The sequence below is a fragment of the Gracilinanus agilis genome, chromosome 5 (genome assembly GCF_016433145.1).
Source record: "Gracilinanus agilis isolate LMUSP501 chromosome 5, AgileGrace, whole genome shotgun sequence".
NCBI classification, from domain to species: domain Eukaryota; kingdom Metazoa; phylum Chordata; class Mammalia; order Didelphimorphia; family Didelphidae; genus Gracilinanus; species Gracilinanus agilis.
The window spans coordinates 296,919,367-296,942,568 of record NC_058134.1 but is presented as its reverse complement, the minus strand read 5'-3'; the positions used below and the strand labels follow the sequence as shown (position 1 = coordinate 296,942,568).

Below are 23,202 nucleotides of genomic sequence, written 5' to 3'. Positions count from 1 at the left end.
ATCTTCCTGACTTTGAGCTCAGCATTCTTCCCTTTGTACCATCTAACTGACTCCTTCTCTAGCTTCAGCCAAGTACATCTCTGTTGGTCAATTACAAAATGTCCTATGAGTATATTACTTGGTTCCAATATTGAGCCTAACCTACCAAAAAACGAGCTTGAATCCAGGCCTACCCAAGATCAATTTTTGAAGGAAGTGCTTAGTATTTCCACTTTTTACAAATATTTGCTATTTTTCTGGGCACTAATACCAGGCCTGTTTTTGGACAAATGCCATGTGATACTGAAGGTTCAATTAATCTTTTATCTCCAAATTCTACAACAGTTAAATATTCCCCTTTTATTTACTTCAATTTTTCTTTTGTTCAGTTGTATCAGTTCTGGGAAGAATAAATATTAAAGTCTCTTACTTAGATGCCTTTTCATAATTCAGTTAATTTCTCCTAAGAACTCACATCACTTCTCTTGTGAAAAATGCTGTTTATGGAGATACAACATTCTCACAGAAAAGTTGATCTCTTAAGGCATCAATTTCTCCCAAACTAAATCCATCATGCAGTCCCCACACTTCTCCAATGGTAATGCTCTTTAGTGGAAAATGGTTCAGAATGAGTTAAGCTTTTATTTGCTTCTTAGGAGAAATTCCTCACTATGGAGTCAGTACTTTTTTCCTACTCTATTAGTTGAGTTTTTAAAAAAGTTTAAAAATTGCCATCAACAACCATCATATGCAATGGGGATAAATTAGAAGACTTCCCAATAAGATCAGGAATGAAACAAGGACGCCCATCATCACCTCTATTATTTAACATTGTGCTAGAAACACTAGCAGTAGCAATTAGAGAAGAAAAAGAAATTGAAGGTATCAAAATAGGCAATGAGGAAACTAAGCTATCACTCTTTGTAGATAATATGATGGTCTACTTAAAAAATCCTAGAGAATCAACTAAAAAGCTTATAGAAATAATCAACAACTTTAGCAAAGTTGCAGGATACAAAATAAATGCACATAAATCATCAGCATTTCTATACATCTCCAACACACTAGAGCAGCAAGAGGTAGAAAGAGAAACACCATTTAAAATGACCCTAGACAATATAAAATACTTGAGAATCTATCTACCAAAACAAACACAGGAATTATATGAAAACAACTACAAAATACTTCCCAAACAATTAAAACTAGATCTAAACAAATGGAAAAACATTGATTGCTCATGGGTAGGACAAGCTAACATAATAAAAATGACCATTCTACCGAAATTAATTTACCTATTTAGCACCATACCTATCAAACTACCAAAAAGCTTTTTAACTGAATTAGAAAAAACTATAACAAAGTTCATTTGGAATAACAAAAGATCAAGAATATCAAGGGAAATAATGAAAAAAAAATGTGAAGGAAGGTGGCCTAGCAGTACCAGATATTAAGCTATACTATAAAGCAGCAGTCATCAAAACAATATGGTACTGGCTAAGAGACAGAAGGGAGGATCAGTGGAATAGACTTGGGGTAAGTGACATCAGCAAGACAGTGTATGATAAACCCAAAGAGCCCAACTTTTGGGACAAGAATCCACTGTTTAACAAAAACTGCTGGGAAATTTGGAAAACAATATGGGAGAGATTAGGTTTAGATCAACATCTCACACCCTACACCAAGATAAATTCAGAATGGCTGAATGATTTGAATATAAAGAGGGAAACTATAAATAAGTTAAGTGAATACAGAATAGTATACCTGTCAGATCTCTGGGAAAGGAAAGACCAAGCAAAAGTTAGAGAAAACTACAAAATGTAAAATAAATGATTTTGATTATATTAAATTAAAAAGATTTTGTACAAACAAAAACAATGCAGCCAAAATCAGAAGGGAAACAACAAATTGGGAAAAAAAACTTTCTAACAAAAAACTCTGACAGGGGTCTAATTACTCAAATATACAAGGAGTTAAATCAATTGTATAAAAAATCAAGCCATTTCCCCAACTGATAAATGGGCAAGGGACATGAATAGGCAATTTTCAGATAAAGAAATCAAAAGTATCAATAAGCACATGAGAAAGTGTTCTAAATCTCTAATAATTAGAGAAAAGTAAATCAAAACAACTCTGAGGTATCACCTCACACCTAGCAGATTGGCTAAAATGAGAGAAGGGGAGAGTAAATTAATGCTGGAGGGGATGTGACAAAATTGGGACATTAATGCACTGCTGGTGGAGTTGTGAACTGATCCAAACATTCTGGATGGCAATTTGGAACTATGCTCAAAGTGATATAAAAGAATGCCTGCCCTTTGATCCAGCCATACCATTGTTGGGTTTGTACCCCAAAGAGAACTTAGATAAATAGACTTGTACGAAAATATTTATAGCCGTGCTTTTTGTGGTGGCAAAAAACTGGAAAATGAGGGTATGTCCTTCAATTGGGGAATGGCTAACAAACTGTGGTATATATTGGTGATTGAATATTATTGTGCTCAAAGGAATAATAAATTGGAGGAATTCCATGTGAACTGGAAAGACCTCCAGGAATTGGTGCAAAGCGAAAGGAGCAGAGCCAGAAGAACATTGTACACAGAGACCAATACACTGTGGTAAAATCGAATGTAATGGACTTCTGTACTGGCAGCAATGCAATGATCCAGGACAATTCTGAGGGATTTATGGAAAAGAACGCTACCCACAGTGAAACCATTCTAGAATTTCCAGATTTTGTTCCATACTTAATTTGGATTCCATAGGACTCTGTCATGTCAAACGTTAGTTCACTTTTCTCTGTCTTGAAATATTTAAGAAAGTTTTATAATCACTTTGAAGATTTAGTACCCATACTTCTTTTTAGTTCTAGCATCCTCTCAGTTGATTTATTTGGTTGGATTCTTAGGGCTTGGGTGTTTCAATCTTTCTTCTTTATATTCACCATTATTCACTCACTCAAACTCCTTTTGTTGGTGGATTACTTCTGGGGCTATACTGCAAAGCTGGCTCAGCCTCCTCCCATATTAAGGGATTTAGGTTTCAAAAGCACTAGACTAAGACCTTTAGTGGAACAAGACTAGTTCTAGCTGGATTTCTGTCCCATTTCCTTAAGGACTGAGTTAAGCACTTATGTTTGCCATATCTAGTAGGATACGCAGCCTCTGATTTTATAATTAACAATGCACGTTTTCCACAGTTAAGAAATTATACTAAAAAAGTAATTGAAAATGATATTAAATACAAAATATAAATAGAATGGTACAGGAAATTTTTTCAAAATCCAACTCTAGTCTCAGTATCTTCCTCCCCTTCAAAATCCTATTTTTTCATTCTGTGATATATAAAATGCCCTATTTTCATTTTTTAATTTAAAAATAACATTTGTAGATGCTAAACCATAAATCTAATCCAACTATCAATAATATGGAATTAGATCTTAATCAATGATATTTGTAAAACCCAGTGGAATTGTGTGTCGGCTATGGTGGGGTGGGGAGGTTTGGGAGAGAGGGAAAGAACATGAAACGTAACTATGGGGAAATATTCAAAAGAAAAAGAAAAAAAAGAAAAAAATTAAAATGTTAATAAAAATAAATAAATAAAAATAACATTTACATGTAATAAATCAAGGATATATTATGAAAATTATCACCATCATTACAGCAAATAGATTCCATTCTTTTGATTTTCTCTGGCCTTATAGAGAGACTATTTCTTGTGAAGCTTTTCTTAAAAAAAAGAAGCTTTTCCTTAAGAAAGGGAAGGGAAGGAAAGGGAAGGGAAGGGAAGGGAAGGGAACAGAAGGGAAGGGAAGGGAACGGAATGGAACAGAAGGGAACGGAACAGAAGGGAACGGAACGGAACAGAACGGAACGGAAGAGAATAAAATAAAGGCTAATGGTACATGACACTTGTAGATATTTTCATATATACACGTATCTATATATAACATATATACATAAGTATATAAGCGTGTATAGAGAGATATATAGATATACAGAAAGAGATGGGAGGGATAATATGAACAGATTTAAACAAAACCAAAAAAATATGACTGTTATTATACGAAAGGAAAAATATACAAATACAGAAAAAAATAATTGATGAGCTTTTATGGATATAATACAAGCAAAATTATTTTCAAATTAAGTCAACAGGCATCTGTAAAGCACCTACTCTGTGCCAAGCACCATGCTAAGTGCAATTGTAAATGTATGATGAAATAGTTTATTTTTTTTAATCATTTATTAATATTCATTTTTAACATGGTTACATGATTCAAGCTCCTACTTTCCCCTTCACCCCCCGCACTCCCCCCACCCATGGCCGATACACATTTCCACTGGTTTTAACATGTGTCCTTTTTCAAGACCTATTTCCAAATTGTTGATATTTGCATTGGTGTGGTAGTTTCAGAAATAGTTTATTTTTAAATTAAGTGTATATACACTTTTTTAAGCAATGCCTGTCAATAAGAAGTCAACAAGCTTATAATCTTTACCTTGTATTCCTCTGTAATAATGGTCAAAGTCTCATGCCCAGCTTTCCTCATATCTTCTAGTTGGTTCTTATGTTTTTCCTAAAGAAGATTAAAACAGTTTAAATTTTGGCTCCTTTTTCTTTTTCATTTCTTTTCAGACTACCACCACCATTAAATATTTGGCTTATGTATAACAAATTAGATACATTGACAGTAAAGTCTTTAACAAATCATTAAGAGTTGACTAAATGTAAGTTTTTACTTCTAGAACTGAAAAACAGAAAATTTTGAAGGAAGGTTATCCGACAGGCAAAATATAAAATCAGTAAACCATTAAATTTCCAATGGAGTCTTCTAACCTATGGTAGTATCTAACTTTCTCTACAGTTAAAGGACATGATTTTTAACCAATCTATGACTGAAAATAAAGAACTTCATGTCAAATTTCCAAAGCAACTTAATCAGATCAACCTTGAAGCTGGACCCACACTGATTGGCCCACTTCAGCCCAGAATGCCCTGGGCTGAGACTCTGGACTTCTCCACAGATCAGCACAGAAGACCTGTGCCTCCCACTGTATTGTGATCCTCTGCTTCTTTGGACCATGTTTTTTCATATACCTGAGACCAGGCTTCAAAGACAGTACAGATGGAATTGTGACTGTTTTTTATACTGTGCTCATACCTATGCTAAACCCTCTGCTATACACATTGAGGAATAAGGAAGTGAAGCTAGCTCTGCTTAGGCCACAGAAAAAAAATGAGATTTTTTTCTAAAAAAAAAAAAAATATATATATATATATATATATATATACATATTCTGACATATACATATATATGTCAGAAAGACCCAGAAGCTTCTGGAGGGGAGTAGGGAATGTGAACAGACTCAATGAACCAGAATATTGATGTTTGAGAGGGGAAAAGGAGAATGGACAGCTAGGTGGTGCAGTGGATGGTGCACTCAGCCTGGAGTTGGGGAAGCTCAACTTTGTGAGTTAAAAACTGGCCTCAGATATTTATTGTGTGACCCTGGGCTAGTCACCTAACCCTATATGCCTCACTTCCTCATCTATAAAATTAGCTGGAGAAGGAAATAGCATAGCATTCTGATATCTTTGCTGAGAAAAACCCTGCATGAGATTACAAAGAGTCAGATATGACTGAAAAATGACAAGAAAAAAGTCCTTACATTTAAAATGAAAGTAATAAAAATGGAACTGTTTTAAATTTATACACACACACACACATATATGTGTGTGTGTACATACCTACTTAATATATATGTATATGTGTGTTATTCCCGCCTTACAGAATAGGAAATTTAAGCTAAGAAAGTTTAAACAACTTTTCCAAGATCACACAGTAATTCAAACCCACTCCACAATCCAGCTGCTCAGGTATGCTTTGGGAATTCTACACACAAAAGCTTCAGACCAAAGGTCATATAGAGAGCTGAAAGTCTACATGACCACAAAATTTTAGGTGTTATCATTATGATGGAAAGAAAATGAAGGGTAGGGAATTTTAAAAGAAGCATGATTTTTGTAAATAATAGATAAAGTTGTCATTCACACAGAGGAAGAAACTGGGATAATGGTGCTTGGCTCTGGGGTGCCTATGAATTATTTCCTTCTGGAAAATTCTAAGAGATTTTAGCTTGTCCTGTACCCACAGATTAACCATTCTGAAGGACGGCAGTGGTGAGTTTTACTTTACAATTCCAAGTGTGGAGTGGGGGAGACATATACCCACAACTTCTGTATTTATGAGTATGTGAAAGAGAGCAGAAAGAGATTTAAATCACTTGTATCATCAAATGTCATAATATCTGTGAAATTACCTTAGAAAAGACAAAGACCAAGCAGGGACACATGAGGCCTGGGTCACCCTAAATTCCTATACATTGATCTTCTGGGACATTTGTTTATGAGCAAAATAACTTTGGAATAAATGCCTACTAGGTCCATATAAGAGCATCTGAGAAAGAGACTAACTCAGGGTTCCAGCTTGCCTAAAAAGAAAGGGAAGGTTTGATTTTTTTTGTTTTTTATTAATTTTAAAAAGACCAAAAAAAGCCTGTATCCAATATTTACATTTATAAAATATTGGGTTATAAAGGAAGCTGAGAATTTTCATTGTGTACTACTTACTTTTAAATAAAAAAGTATATTACAAATTTTTTTTAAAAGATTCAACATTGAGGGCTAGTTTACGAACTTTAGAAAAGTAGAGTTATCAACAACTAGTCAACAACTAGATCCCAGAATATAGCAAAGTAGAAGCAATGGCACCTGATATATAATTCTCAGGAGGGGGCACATGATAAACCGTAAAATACACAAGAAAGTATCATTTGATTAAAAGACCTGGAAACATTTCTCAACTTATAGGATGGGTCCGAGGAGATTATTGACCCTAGATTCCAGGTACTCTGTGCAGGTTTGTTTCCCCTAAAATTGTAGCTCTAAAGACTCCAACAATTACCTTTAAAGCAAAGGCATTTAACTAAAATAATGGTAAAAAATATAGTAATGAAACATTTCCCCAATAAATTTGAGGCGTATACTCCATAAATATACTTCCAGTGCAAAGTATGGACACACACATGAAACATATGAGAATGGTAAAACACATAGAAAACACCTCATGGCCAATATAGACACACATTAGTTCTTATCCTTAGGGGAAATGTGGCCAGCGTACATGGGCTTTTAATGTTGCAGGATAACTGATATTTTCTAAAGTATGTCATTGATCTATGTTGGGTTACTGTCTTATGATGATATTGATCAGTTTCTGAATACTCAGGTTAAATCTTTCACCATCTCTTCTACAAGGAAAGACAGGGTGTCCCATATTTGTCACCTTAAGGAAAGGCTACTCAATGTTTTTTGTTTGATGGTTTCCCTGAGAAGTCTGGTGAAGCTATGGAAGGAACCCTTTTTAAATGTTTTAAAATGCATAATATTACAAATGAAACTAAATATTGAACATTAAAATTTTTTTTCTTGTCCAAATTCATAGATCCCTTGAAATTTATCTCTAGACTCCTTAGGTTTCAAGGATGAATGAATTTAGGTGCCATTAAGTTTTTATTCAGTTCTTTTAGGAAAGTCAAAAAAAATTTTAGACTGAAAAAAAAAGTAGCTTTAGATCAAAATCTCACACCCTACACCAAGATAAATTCAGAATGGATGAATGACTTGAATATAAAGAAGGAAACTATAAGAAAATTAGGTGAACATATAATAGTATACCTCTCAGATGTATGGGAAAGGGAAGATTTTAAAACCAAGCAAGAGTTAGAAAAAATTACAAAATGTAAAATAAATAATTTTGATTATATTAAATTAAAAAGGTTTTGTACAAACAAAAACAGTGCAATTAAAATCAGAAGGGAAACAACAAACTGGGAAAAAAATCTTTATAACAAAAAACTCTGTCAAAGGTCTAATTACTCAAATAAATAAGGAGCTAAATCAATTGTACAAAAAAATCAAGCCATTCTCCAATCGATAAATGGGCAAGGGACATGAATAGGCAATTTTCAGATAAAGAAATCAAAACTATCAATAAGCATATGAGAAAGTGTTCTAAACCTCTAATCATAAGAGAAATGCAAATCAAAACAATTCTGAGGTATCACCTCACACCCAGCAGAATGGCTAAAATGACAGCCGGGGAGAGTAATGAATGTTGAAGGGGATGTGGCCAAATTGGGACATTAATGCATTGCTGGTGGAGTTGTGAATTAATCCAACCATTCTGGATGGCAATTTGGAACTATGCCCAAAGAGCTCTAAAAGACTGCCTGCCCTTCAATCCAGCCATACAATGGTTTATATTGCTGGGTTTGTACCCCAAAGAGATCAAAGATAAATAGACTTGTACAAAAATATTTATAGCCGTGCTCTTTGTGGTGGCAAAAAACTGGAATATGAGGGTATGCCCTTCAATTGGGGAATGGCTGAACAAATTGTGGTATATGCTGGTGATGGAATACTATTGTGCTCAAAGGAATAATAAACTGGAGGAATTCCATGTGAACTAGAAAGACCTCCAGGAATTGATGCAGAGCAAAAGGAGCAGAACCAGAAGAACATTGTACACAGAGACTGATACACTGTGGTAAAACCGAATGTAATGGACTTCTGTACTAGCAGCAATGCAATGACCCAACACAATTCTGAGGGATTTATGGAAAAGATGCTACCCACATTCAGAGGAAGAACTACAGGAGTGGAAACAGAGAAGAAAACAATTGCTTGAACACTTGGGTTGATGAGGACATGATTGGGGATGTAGACCTGAAAGAACCACACCAATGTAACTTTTCAATAATATGTAAATAAGTCTTGACTGACCAAACATGTTAAAACCAATGGAAATGCGAGTTAGCTATGGGAGGGGGGAGTTTGAGGGGGTGAAGGGTAAAGTAAAAACATGAATTATGTAACCATGGAAAATTTTTCTAAAAATTAATAAAAAAATATATTTGGAAACATTGGAGGATAAAGGATAGATCCTCAGAAGCTTTGGGAAAGATTAAGGAGGACAGAGGAAAGATAATAAAACAAGATACAGATAATGGGAAAGTGGAGATAGGATTGTGTTAGATCCCTATAAAATCTGAGTAAATTTGAGCATCTGTGCCCACTACTTCTAAGGTCTCTCAGATTGTGGAGCCAGTCTCTCTCTCTCCCTCCCCCTCTTCAGATCCCTGCCACTGTGAGGATACTATCTCTCCCTAGGCAGTGTTTCCTCACACTATGTCCCCCCTTGCCTCTGAATAAAGCCACATGAACTCTGCCAGCATCAAGTCTCCTATTTGCTCATTAGAGTGATTCATGGAGGAATGCGCCCCCCACCCCCACCAAATTTCACTCTACACAGAGGCCATAGAGTTCAACCTAGACCTAAATAAATCCCCTCTGTAGACCAATTTGAGTGGTCATCAACCTTTCCTTAAACACCACCAGTGAGGGAAAACTCATTATCTTCAGAGGTAGCCTTGTCCTATTTATTCATCCATCCATTCATTAAGCAAGCATTCATAAATCCAGTTTTGCAATTGGAATTAGGAAGATCTGAGTTTAAATTCTATCTTAGTCACTTACCATCTATGTGACTTAGAAAAGCCATTAAATATCTTAAGGCCTCAGTTTCCTAAACTGTAAAATGAGGTGATTGGACCTCTAAGGGTCCCTGACAGCTCAAGATCTAAGATTGTGTGTGTATATGTGTGTGTTTGTGTGTGTGTGTGTTGTGTGTTGTAAAAGGGAATTCTTGGTTCTCTTTGAGTTCACACTTGTGAAAGGGAATCCTTTATTCTCTTTGCCTAGTTGGAGCTAACACTTTGGTTAACACTACCTTAAGTACAAGCTTGAACTAGATGGAGGAGCTTGAAAACCACTTAGTGAATTCACGCCCTACCTAGTGCTAGGTGAGAAGCCAGCAAGATACTTGGGGAGCTCCATCTTTTTTTGTAACTCAAACAGACAGAAACTTTTGAATTCTTTTAAGAGTCCACACCTTCAGAAACTGTGAACCCTTTCAACAAGCAATCACCCCTCCAGAAAGTGAGAACTGGTTCCCACAAACACTGCCCCCTGGGTAGTGCTAGACTATTTGGAAGTTGTGATTGGCCCCTATGAAGAGGGAAGGAGACAAGAAGCCACTATAAAGGGCCCTGAATTTCTGAGGCTAGGGGGACAGACTCCAAGAAGAGGGTCACTCCAAAAAGGAAGTCGGCTTCAAGAAGAAGGTCAGCTCAAGGAAAGTCAGCCTCAGGAGTCACCTTGAGGTCAAGTCACTGTCCTGACCTGCCTCTTGGAGGGAACTTGGGTGAGTGGAGAGCTGGCTTTCCCTTCCTGACTTCTGGAGATAGTTTAATTCCTGTTGAAGGTTTAACAAGTCCTGGCTGAGTACTGGAACAATATTTAGTTAGATAGGTTAATGTCTTCTCTACCCTTTTGTATTCCTCTGCTTTCACTTTTTCCATCTCTTTTGTAAATAAAATATTTATAATTTTCATATATTTAGCCAAACCATTAATTTTAACACTTACAGTGTATGAAAGAGAGAGAGAAAGAATTCGTGTGGAAAGAAAGGAAGGAAGGAAGGAAGGAAGGAAGGAAGGAAGGAAGGAAGGAAGGAAGGAAGGAAGGAAGGAAGGAAGAAGTACCTTCTTCCACTGGAGGAAAAACAATATAACAAAAATAAGTAAAAACAAAAAATATGTAAGATAACATAGTAAGTTGGGGTGAGGAGAGACACTTAACAATTAGATGGATCGGGATAGACTTCATGTGGACAGAGGCTTATGAAGTGAGGGATGCTCTGAAGATGAGGGAGTGTGTGTACACATAGGGAAAAGTCTGTGCAAAGGTCCAGAGAAGGAAGAAGGAAAGTCACATGCAAGAAACAGCAAGTAAGATAGCTGAATAGGAATATTATCTCTATCACATCAAAAAGTTTCATCTCTCAAAAATCAGACAGTATATTTCTTATGCACTTGGTTTATTCTATTTTGTAAGATGAGTGAATATGCAACCCATCTAAATGTAAGCTCCTTGAGGGATGTTGTTTTTCTTTTGTATTTGTGTCCCTAAGTCTTAGCAGAACCTCTCAGTAAGCACTTCCTTCCCTCATTCCTATGTCTATATACTGATCCCTTTATCAAGTAGAGACACCTCTCATATTGAGTCAAGTAAGGAATATCAAAATAATTAGCTAAAGTGAAAATTATTATTAGCTGAATAAAAATAAATTAGTTGAATAAACAACTTATCCATGCCTAAGAGGACTTTAAATACTCAAGCACTTGATGAATATGTAGAATTAGAAAAAAAGACTCTTAAAATCCCCTACTGTGAATGGAGTTTGAGGTAGGTTGTGAGAGGGAATTTCACTCTTCTGTAGCATCATTAGATAGCTATATATACATAAATATACACATATACATACATGTGTTTATCCATCTATATCTACGTAAGTATATGCATATTTTTTGTTAAACCCTTGTACTTCGGTGTATTGTCTCATAGGTGGAAGATTGGTAAGGGTGGGCAATGGGGGTCAAGTGACTTGCCCAGGGTCACACAGCTGGGAAGTGTCTGAGGCCGGGTTTGAACCTAGGACCTCCTGTCTCTAGGCCTGACTCTCACTCCACTGAGCTACCCAGCTGCCCAGTATATGCATATTTTTGAAGGGTAGCTATAAGGTCAGTAAGAAAAACTGTATTCAACAGGGAATGGAGGCATATTCTACAGACAATGATTATACAGGAATATAGGGAGATAATAACGTAAAGCTGGATATAGTTTCATAGAGCAAAGCCTCTGAAGAAAACAGGAGAGCCACCTACAAGGAAAAGACTTACAGCCATTTTATTATCAGGAGTTCTAAATAGTCTTTACTACATATATATCTTATATGTGTGCCTCACTCCCATTGTATTCTGTGTTTGAGCCCATCCTTCCCATGAGTTTTATGTATTTGTTGGAAAACATACTCCAAGTTTATAAAAGGAATCTTTTGTTGCTTTTGTACCTGCACTGCTATTTGAGTAAATATCTTTGCTAAAAGCTAATATTATCTACTGTTTCTTTGCTAGAAAAGTACACCAATAGGAACTCAAGAGCTGTGATGTTAGGAGTATAGAAATTAGGTTACCTCCCCTAGAACCAAAGATAATTGTCCCTTCCTATTTTACACCTGAGTGTGAAAGTTGGGGAACAGCCCAGAGGAGGAGCTACACTATAATCAACTAATATGGTCAGAATGGGAAAGAGTCTTATAAAACAAGTTGATCATGGTTTTCTTTGAAGTTCCAAGTTTACATCCATCTGACAGCAGCAACTGAAATATATTGAATAAGACAGACATAAACACCTCCAGATTCATAAAAAAAATTAAGCTACAGACAATGGGACAAAGTCCAGCTAACACAATGAATGGTTTTGAATCAAATTATGTAAAATTCTCCCTTCCTACTTCCAACACTCCCACAAAGCTAAGGAATATGAAACAGGAAACTCTGGCAATTATAACTGTCAGTGCAACAGAGGAGGTTATATTGTCCAATAAGTACATGATTTCATCTTCGAAATGCCTACTTGCCACCTCTCAAATAACACTATTTCCAACAGCTGTAGAAAGGATGAAAAGGTCTATCAGCAAGTTTGACGTACAACTGGGTGGTTTCCTAAGGAAACTGTAAGCTTTGCAAAGAGAATTATTTCCCTGCCATGACAGCTGAAATAGCAATAAAGAAAAGACTGTAGTGGAGAAGTTCTCTTGTGGAACATTCTTGATCTGTATCTCCTTATACTTCTGCCACATTTACTTAGTTCTGGGTCACAGATGACTGCGAGTGATCAGAGCTGTAGATGAGTACTAAGCACAGAACAGTTCTGAAAATGTAGTAGTGTGGTTCTGAAACTAGAATCAAAGCAGCTAGAACTTAAGTTCTTGTATTTAGCCTAAAACATAAGCCTTCAGTGGAGTAACCAGGGCAAGAACATCCCAGTCTAAAAGGGGGACTTTTTGAACAATTGTATAGCAGTTCAATTGCTTTGGACCCGCAGAGTATCCTAGCAGGGTAATAATGACTCAGTCCAACTGTAGTTTACTGAAACTCAAGCATATACAAACCAATAAACTGAAACCTCGGTTAGGAACTTAGAAATCTCAGACTATGAGGTCGGTGAACAGCTTTTCCCTGAATCCCTCACCTGAACTGTGAAAGAAGCAGAAGGAGAGAAGAAGAGAAGCTCAAGTCAGACATCCTACTCAGAAGTGAGCAGAGTCTAACCATAACATAAAATATTAAATCTTAACTAGGCTGGAAGAAGGTACAAGCAAACAAAAGGAACCCAGACATAAAGAACTACTATGATGCCAGAGAAGATCAAGATACAAACACAAAGACAAAAAACAAACAAACAAACATGAAAATATCTACAAAAAAATTTCAAAAAAATGCAGATTAGACAGAAATCTAAAAAGAATTCTTAGGAGAGTTAGAGATTTAAAAAGAGGAAATAAATATTTTTAAAACCAAACAATAATATAGCCTCTGAACACAATTAAATTGAATAGTGTCAAAAAACAACAAAATAAGAGTGATTGAGGGAGGGAATGGAAAAAAGAAATGAGAACTATTAAAAAAACATCAAGAGAATTAGTAGTTTGATAAAAAGAAGTACAAACATTTACTGAAGAAAATAATATCTTGAATATTAGAGTAGGCCAAATGGAAGCTAATAACTAAATTATACTTCAAGAAATAATAAAACAAAGCTGGGAAAACTAGAGAAAATGTGAAATATTTCATAGGAAAAAACAAGTGATCAAGAAAAGAGATCAAGGAGAGATAATTTAAGTATTCATTTAATTTTCGAAAGCATAACCCAGGTTTACAGAAGGAATCTTGTTGCTTTGTACTTTCTCTGCAATTTCAGTAAATATCTTTGTGAAAAACTAATTTTGTCTATTGGTTGTTTGCTAAAAAGAAGTAGACCAGTGGGAGTTCATCAGCTATGATGTTAGGAATACAGAACTAAAGATAATTGTCTCCTAAATACACTATACCTGAAAACCTGAGTGAAAGCCATATGCGAAAAATAAAAGAGCCTAGAAATCACATTTCTAGATATTACAAAAGAGAATAGCCCAAATATTATAGAACCAGAGGGCAAAGTATTCATTGAAAGAATCTACTACCTATCTCCTGAAAGAAGTACCCAAATGGAAAACTCCAAAACTTTTAATCAAATATATTATATATAGCCAATTATATTATTATATACAAAATCCAGAGGACCTAGGTCATACAAAAAATATTATAAGCATTCAGAAAGATAAAAGGAATTCAAGTGTTAAGCAATAGCAACCAGGATGACACAAAATTCAGAGACCACCACTGTAAAGAAATAGAGAGAGTCTGGAATATAATATTACAGAAGGCAAAAGATATAGGATTCTAATCAAGAATAGCTACCCAGCAAAAAATTAAAACAATACATAAGAAAAATCAGACATTTAATGTAATAGAGAACTACTTTTATTCCTGATGAAAAGACTAAAGTGAATAGAAAATTTGACACCCAAACACAGGTCTCAAGAGAAGCATTAAAAAATAAAATTGAGTGAGAAATTATTAGGAAAAGTTAAATAAAGTAAAGGAAGAAATAGACACAACAACTTTAATAATAGGAGAAGTCAATTTATTCTTCTGAACTAGATAAATCTAACTATAAAATAAATAAGAAAGTAGTTAGGGAGATGACTAGAGTTTTATAAATGTTAGCTATAACAGGCCTCTGGAGAATACTGAATGGGAATAGAAAGAGTGTACCTATTTCCAACTATGTATCACACTTTCAAAATAAATTGACCATTAAATTATGGTGGTAGAGCATAGAAACATAAAAACCAAAAGAGTAAAAGCAGAAACATTAAATGAATATTTTTCCAACTTTAAGGCAATAAAAATTACTTTAATAAAGTTTCTCTGAAATATATATTAATAATTAATTGGAAATTAATGTCCATTTTCACTAGTGCTATTCAATATTGTACCAGCAATGTTAATTATATGAATAAGACAAGAAAAAGATATTGAAGGAATAAGCACAGGGGATGAGGGAATAAAAACTATCTTCTCTGCAGTAATATTGTAGTTTCCAAAGATTCAACCAAAAAACTAAACAATTGACACAAATCAAACCCATATCTACATACTACCCAAAAAAAAAGAGGTACAAAATATCACCAAAGAAAAGAACTCCTCAAAAAGTAGATTTGGCAAAATAGAAAAAGAAGTACAAAAGCTTACTGATGAAAATAATTGTTTAAAAATTATAACTGGACAAGTAGAAGCTAATGACACCAAGAGACATCAAGAAACAATAAAACACAGTAAAAAATTAATAGCAGAAAATGTGAACTATCTCGTCAGAAAAACAACTGAAGTAGATAATAGATCAAGAAATTATAACTTAAGAATTACTAAGTGACCTGAAAGTCATGATATTTTAAAAAGAGTGTAGGTATCCAATTTCAAGAAAATATCAAGGAAAATGTCATGATTTCTTAGAACCAAAGGGTAAAAATAGAAATTGAAAGAATATATTAATCAGCTCCTGAATGAGATTCCAGAATAAAAACTTCCAAGAATAAAATAGCAAAATGCTTCAAGTGATTAAAAAGAAATCATTCAAATGGACATGGAGCCACAGTCAGAATCATATAATATTTAGCAACCACAGCTCTTTTTGTGGTAGCAAAGAATTGGAAACTGAGGGGATGTCAATTTATTGGGGAATATCTGAGCAAGTTGTGGTATATGACTATAATGGGCTACAAGAAATGATAGGATGGTAACTTAAGAAAAATCTGGAAAGACCTACATGAACTAATACAAAGTAAAGTGAACAGAACCAGTAGAATATTGAACATGATAATGGTAATATTATATGTTGAACATTTATGAATGACTTAACTATTCTTGGCAATGCAGTGATCTAAGAAACTCCTCAAGGATGCATGATGAAAATGTCATCCACCTCCAAAGAAAGAAGTGAAAGATTCTGAATGAAGACTAAGACATAATATATTTCACTTTATTTCTTCACTTTTATTTTGTTTGTTCAGGTTCTCTTCCCCATCCCCAAATGAACTGAGCCTAACTTTAAAAGAAAGTTCAAATTCAAGAAATAAGCTAATGAGCAAACTACACAAAAAAGGAACTTAAACTTTAAAATCTACTATGGTAATAGGGAAGAATAAGATATAAACTCAGAAAAAGAAAACAATGAGATAACAGCTACAAATAAAGAAAGCCTCAACAAATGCTAATTGGATCCAATCCCAACAAGATATCCATAAGAGTGGTTTTCAATCAGAAATCATCAATTTCAAAAAATTATCAAGAAAATCTATCCTAATCCCATATATTCAGAAGATAAAATAGAAATGGAAAGAATCCATCAATGTTCTCCTGAAAAGATTCCAAAATAAAAACTCCCAGGAATATTAAAGCCAAATTCCAGAACTGCCAAGTCAAAGAAAATACTGCAAGTATCCAGAAAGAAACAATTTCAATATTGTGGAGCCACAGTCAAGATCACACAAGATCTAGCAGCTTATATGTTAAAGGAGTGGGGATCTTGGAATATGATATTCCAGAAGACCAAGGAACTAAGATTAAAACCAAGAATCACCTTCCCAGTGAAACTGAGTATAATCCTTCAGGGAGGAAAATAGAAACTTAGTGAAATAGAGCATTTTCCAGTATTTCTGATTAAAAAAGAGAGAAGAATGGAAAATGTGCTTTTCAAAAACAGTTTTCAAGAGAAGTATAAAATTGTAAGTACGAAAGAGAAATCATAATAGACTCAAGTTTGCATTCTGTTTATATTGTTATAAGAAGATTATACATTTAATTTCTAAGAACTTCATCATTATTAGGGTAGTTAGGAATCTATATATAGAGAAAACATGGGTATGAGCTGATTATTTTAGGATTTTCTAAAAATGGAGGGATGAGAGACAGATGTGCTGAAAAAAGGGGGGAAGGAAAAGGAAGGACAGGGAAAATTATCTTGTCTTTTATAAAGGCATTCAAGGAGGAGTTTTTACAGTGGAGAGGAGAATGAGGGATGGTGGGAATGCTTGAACGTCCCTCTAATCTGATTTAATTCAAAGAGAAAAAAACTCAGTTGGATATAGAAATCTATCTTATCTAATAGGGAAGTAGGAAAGGAAGGGAAAAGGAAAAAAAATTAAAGAAAGGAGAAGAGTGGAAGAGGGAAGATGGATTAATAGATGTAGTGGTCAGAAGCAAAACAGACTTTTGATCAGGGATAGGATGAAAAAAGAAAAAGAGAAAGAAAGCACACAGTAATAATCATAACCGTATGGAGTGAAATTCTGGGGAAGGGGGTTCATACCCCCATGAATCACTCTAATGAGACTTGATGCTGGCAGAGTTCACATGGCTTTATTCAGAGGAATGGGGGTGGTAGTGGCATAGAGTGAGGGACACTATCTGGACCTAGATAGCATCCTAACAAAAACAGAGGTCGGGGGCGGGGGGCAAAGGGTGAGGCAATACCACCTGGGCATAGGTAGTATTCTCACAAGTATAGGGGGCAAAGGAGAGAGAGAGAAAGAGAGAGTGGATGGATCTACAGTCTGAGGTCTCAGAAACGGTGAGCCTCGATACCTAGGTTTCTTCAGATTTTATAGGGATCCAACGAAATGCTATCTCCACTTTCCCATCATCTGTATCTCATTCTACCCTCCTTCTCCTATCCTTCTTAACCTTTCCCAATGTTTCTGACATATGGTTGCTATTTATAAAAAATAATTAACCCATAAGTCACAAGGATGATAGTAATTTTTACAGTTAAATTTTAATACAAATGTAGTCTAAGAAAGAAATAAAGAGGGAAAGAAATTAAAAAATATATTTTTAGCCTACCAGCCCATGAAAGTGTCTTCTGCCTGAGCCACTAACCTCCAGAGAAAGAGTGAGTCCAGACAAGAACTAAAGCCCAAAATAACCCTTTTCTCCATATCACTTCCTTTCCCTCTGTGCAGGTCTAACACATGCTAGGAACCAATCAAAGTCTCTCTGACCTGGAACCATAACCCCTAGTTCCAGATCACTAATGGGCTGACTCGGACAAACAGAAAGTTTACAACCCTGGGAGAAAGGGATTCCCTTTACAAAGGAAAGATTGATATCTCCTAGTGGAGGTCACCCAACTTCACTATTTTTCTATAGGAAGTTGCCAATGATTACTAATGGATATTGGAGAATAATGCACAAATTTCATCCCACACAGTAACTATAAATATGAACAGGAAAATTTCCCCATAAAGTAAAAGTGCACAACTGAATGATTCAAATCTAACAACATGTTTAAAAGACTTGAAACAGAAAGACTTAACCAAAGTTAAAATAAGGGACTGAAGCAAAATCAGAAAGTTTTGGCTAAAGTAAAAAAAGCAATAGTAGTAATTATGAAAGGGAATTTTTATTCCCTTTCTCTATTTTATGTTTATCAATCAGGAACTTGAAGTACCTCTACTTAACACTTTACTAGTTACTAAACAGGAGAGTTCACACTTACTTAGTCATTAACAATTAGTCTTAAAAGACCACAAGCACTGCCCTACCCTGGGCAGTGCCAGGCAAATTAAGAGACTTTCCTTGGTTCCTGAGATGTGATAGACCAGTCCACAGTAAAAGGAAGGAGAAAACAGAGACAGGAAGTGACATGGAGAAATCTGCTTATAAAAGCAGCCGAGGGCATTCTGATTATTTCTACTGCCTTGGTGGTTTTTACTGAGGGAGGACTTCTGGATTGGAGGAATTCTTCTGCCTCAGACTTATGCGTTGGAGATTGATTCTGCTCTGGTAAGACTCTAACAAAAGAGACTACCATGACTCCTGGTTGGAGATCGTGACCTGAGGGAGCCTTTGTTGGAGTTGAGCTGGATTTCTTCAGACAGGCAATTAGAGGTTTTTTAGCTGGGCAATATTTTCTACCTCCTTCTTACATTTCACTCTTTACTATCTCTACGCTGTTGTAATAAAGCTATAATAAAGCTACTAATCATCCTCATGACTTAAGAGTTAATTTTATAAACGACGACCACAATAATTCTTTTTTAACTTATAAATTTAGTGAAACCATTTTTAACCCTTACATAATCATGATCTCAGACAAGGCAAAAAAAAGTCCACTAAATTAAAAGAGATAATCAAGTAAACTACATTTTTCTAAGAGGTACCATAATCAATGGAGTAATATCAAAAATAAACATAAGCACCAAATGGCATAGAATCAAAATTCTTAAAGGAAATGTTAAATGAGTTATAAAAGAAAATAGAAAGTAAAACTACTAGAAGATGGAGGGGAGGCCTTAACTTTTACCTCTCATATGTAGATAAATCTAACCATAAAATAAAAAAGAAACCTAAAGTAATGAATGGAATTTTAGACAAGTTATATAAACCAATGAGGAAAACAAAATGGGAATTCAAAGGATATTTTTCTCTTTCATATGGCATTGTATACTGTATATTTCTCTATACATGCCAACTTCACAAAAATTGGCCATGTATAAAAAACATAAAATAGGTATACTAATCCACTGTTGGTAGGGTTGTAATCTATTCTGACCATCCTGTAGAACAATTTGGAAGCATGTTAAAAAAAAAAGCTATAAAACTGTATATTCTTTGACATGGCAATAACACTACTAGGTCTGTATGTCAAAGAGATCAAAGAATGAGAAAAGGATATGTATATATGTATACATATGAACAGTAACTATTTATAACAGTTCATTTTGTAGTGGCAAAGAATTGTTAATTGAGACAATCAATGTCCATCAATGGGGGGGATAGCTGAAGTTGTGGTAAATTATTATTACCGGATACTATTATGCTATAAGAAATTATAGCCAAGATGGCTTCAGAGAAACCTAAGAAGACTTATATGAATTGATGAAAAGTGAAGTGAGTAGAACCAGTAGAAAATATTGTACTAAGTTAAAAGCAATACTGAAATGAACAGCTGAGAAAGACTTAGCTACTCTAATCAATAAAGGATGCAAGATAATGTTAAGGGACCTATGATGAAAAGCACTGTCTCCTTCCAGAAGGAGCATGGATTAACTTTGAGTTCAGACTGAAGAGTACTTTTTTCCTTTATTTATTTATGTTTTGTTTGCATGAAATATGGCTAATGTGGAAATGTGATTTGTATGACTTAACATGTATAACTGAAATATTGTTTGCCTTTTCAATGAGTGGAGCATGGGTTGTAGGGAAATGAAGAATTTGGAACTCAAAATTTAACAGAATGAATGTTAGAACATATAGTGATAAACTATATGCTATTCCATTAATATCAGGAGTAAAGCATAAACATCCATTAGAGTCACTAATCTGATTTCTAGCAAGAAATAATAACTCTAATAATAAAAAAATTAAATGAAAGAGGCAAAGAAGAAACAAAATTGTCACTTTTTGAAGATGATATAGTAGTTTACTTGGAGAAGTTAGAGAACCATTTAAAAATAAATTGATAAGAGACTTCCGGTTAAGATGGAGGCAGAGTAAGAAGCAACCCTGCTTGATCTCTCCTAACCAAATATACAGGACTCCTCAAGGGGACATAAAAATGAATCCAGACGAACGAAGGGACCCCACAACAGGGCGCAGCATTGAAAGTACATGGAATCGGGGCATTTCCACTCTATAAAGGGGTGAAACAACTCTCACTAAAATGCGAGAGGAAGAAGACCCTCCCCCATCCACCACACCACGAACAACTCAAAAGCCAGCGCACAAGAGTGAAAGCAGGTTTGGGGCACCAATTAAGTCACTGGCAGCTCCAGGGCTTCTTCATGAGAGCAGAAAGACTTAGGACACTCCAAGAGGCTAAAGAACATGCACAGACTTTCCTGAGCTTCTGAGCGGGTGAAGGCAGTGCCCTAGGCGCAGACAAGGATCTCGTGCACAGGCTTGGACCGCGAGTGGGTATCCTGTGCAGACGGGAGCAAGCAATGGGAGCATGGGAGTGGAAGGAGTGCCCTGAGACTGTTGAAGGAGCCTCGGGCAGCGGGGAAGGCCAGGGACAACCAGGAGGCTCGACCCCAAGAACAACGGGACCTAAGATCTCGGGAGCCTAGACAGACCCTGAGTGTGAGGATAAAGCACAGAAGGTGCTGGGCTAACAACAATGGCAAGCCAAAATCGGGAACCCTAGAAGAGAAAGATTATCAAGAAGAACTCTGGAACACTCGACAACTTTTACACAGAGAAAATACAGACAACAGAGAACAAACAAGAAATCATATGCAAACCTTCCCAAAATAATGGAAACTAGTCACAAGCTATAGAAGAGTTCAAATCTGAGATGATGAAAAAAAAAATGGAAGAGATCTGGCAAGAAAATAACAGTTTAAAAGGCAGAATGTCACAATTGGAAAGTGAGGCACATCAACTGAAGGCCAGAAATGACCAGACTGAAAAGGAAAACCAAAAGATAATAACCAAAAAACAGTCCCTAAAGGCTAGAATTGAGCAATTAGAAGCTAATGATGTCTGAAGACAGCAAGAACAAATAAAACAAAGTTTAAAGACTGATAAAATAGAAAGAAACAGGAAATATCTCAATGAGAAAGTGACAGATCAAGAAAACAAGGCTAGAAGAGACAATTTGAGAATCATTGGTCTTCCAGAAAAAGCAGAAATTAATAGAAAATTGGACTCCATACTAAAAGAAATTATTCAGAAAAATTGCCCTGAAGTTCTACAACAAGAGGGCAATATAGACATTGAAAGGATCCACAGATCACCCTCTACACTAAACCCAGAAAGGACAACCCCCAGGAATATAATAGCCAAATTCAAGAGCTTCCAAGTAAAAGAAGAAATCTTACAAGAAGCCAGAAAGAGACAATTCAAATACCAAGGAGAACCAATCAGGATCACACAGGATCTGGCAGCCTCTATGCTAAAAGACCTCAAGGCTTGCAATATGATATTCAGAAAGGCAAGACAGCTGGGCCTGCAACCACAGATCAACTACCCATCAAAACTGACTATATACTTCCAGGGGAAAGTATGGGCATTCAACAAAATTGAAGATTTCCAAGTATTTGCAAAGAAAAGACCAGGACTAAATGGAAAGTTTGATATCCAACCACAAAAATCAAGAGAAACATGAAAAGGTAAATAAGAAACAGAGGGGAAAGAAAGAAAACTCATAATTCTTTAAATTTGACTCTTTAAGGGCTTAAATAAGATCTAATTATCTGTATTCCTATGTGGAGAAATGCTATGTATAATTCTCTGTAGTGAACTCTATTCACTATTATAGTATACACTATCATAGCAATCAGAAGAATAATTCACAGGGAAAGGAAGGAATACCAAATGGTCTAAGATGACATGGGGGTGAGAAAGAGGGGGGTGAATAGTAGGGAATACCAAGAGAAACTTGAGTGAATAAGAAAAATAGGATACTCTATCACACACAAAGAGGGCATGGGAAGAGGAGGGGACAAATACTATTATAAGAAGGAGAGGAAGAGAGCATTAAGAGGTAATATTTAAACCTTACTCCCAGTATAATCAACCCAGAGAGGGAAGAGTAGCTATATTATCCATTGGGATAAAAAACTCTATCTAACCCTACTGAAAAAGTCAGAAGGGATAAACGAAGGGGAGAAGTGGAAGGGGGAAGTCAAAACAGGGAGGGGAGAAGAAGGGGGAGGGAATCCATTAGGCCTTTAAAAATAAAAAGAGGGGAATAACAAGGGAGGGGGTAGAAAGGGAAGCTAATCAAGGGAGGGGATAAGGGATATTGGCTCAAAGGAAACCACTGGTTTAAAACAATATAGTGTAAGAAAAAGGGGTGGGTCTAGGGGAGGATACAAAAATGTCAGTGAAATGCACAACTGATAATTATAACTCTGATTGTGAATGGGATGAACTCGCTCATAAAATGGAAGCAAAGAGCAGAGTGGATTAGAAACCAAAATCCTACCATAGGTTGTCTACAAGAAACACATATGAGGTGGGTAGACATACACAAGTTTAAGGTTAAGGGCTTGAGCAAAATCTTTTGAGCATCAAATGAGAAAAAGAAGGCAGGAGTGGCTATTATGATTTCTGACAAAGCCAAAGTAAAAATAGATATGATTAAAAA

General features: G+C 35.5%; 1 protein-coding gene across 2 annotated transcripts in view; it reads right to left on the bottom strand.

Moving 5' to 3' along the window:
• The window catches only part of CCDC91 (coiled-coil domain containing 91), a 488,375-nt gene that overhangs the window by 233,208 nt on the left and 231,965 nt on the right, over positions 1–23,202 (bottom strand). For both annotated transcript variants that reach the window (XM_044678266.1, XM_044678267.1), the window contains one exon: positions 4,481–4,558. In XM_044678266.1, the coding sequence (XP_044534201.1) occupies positions 4,481–4,558 (78 nt within the window). The remainder of the gene's footprint in view (positions 1–4,480; positions 4,559–23,202) is intronic.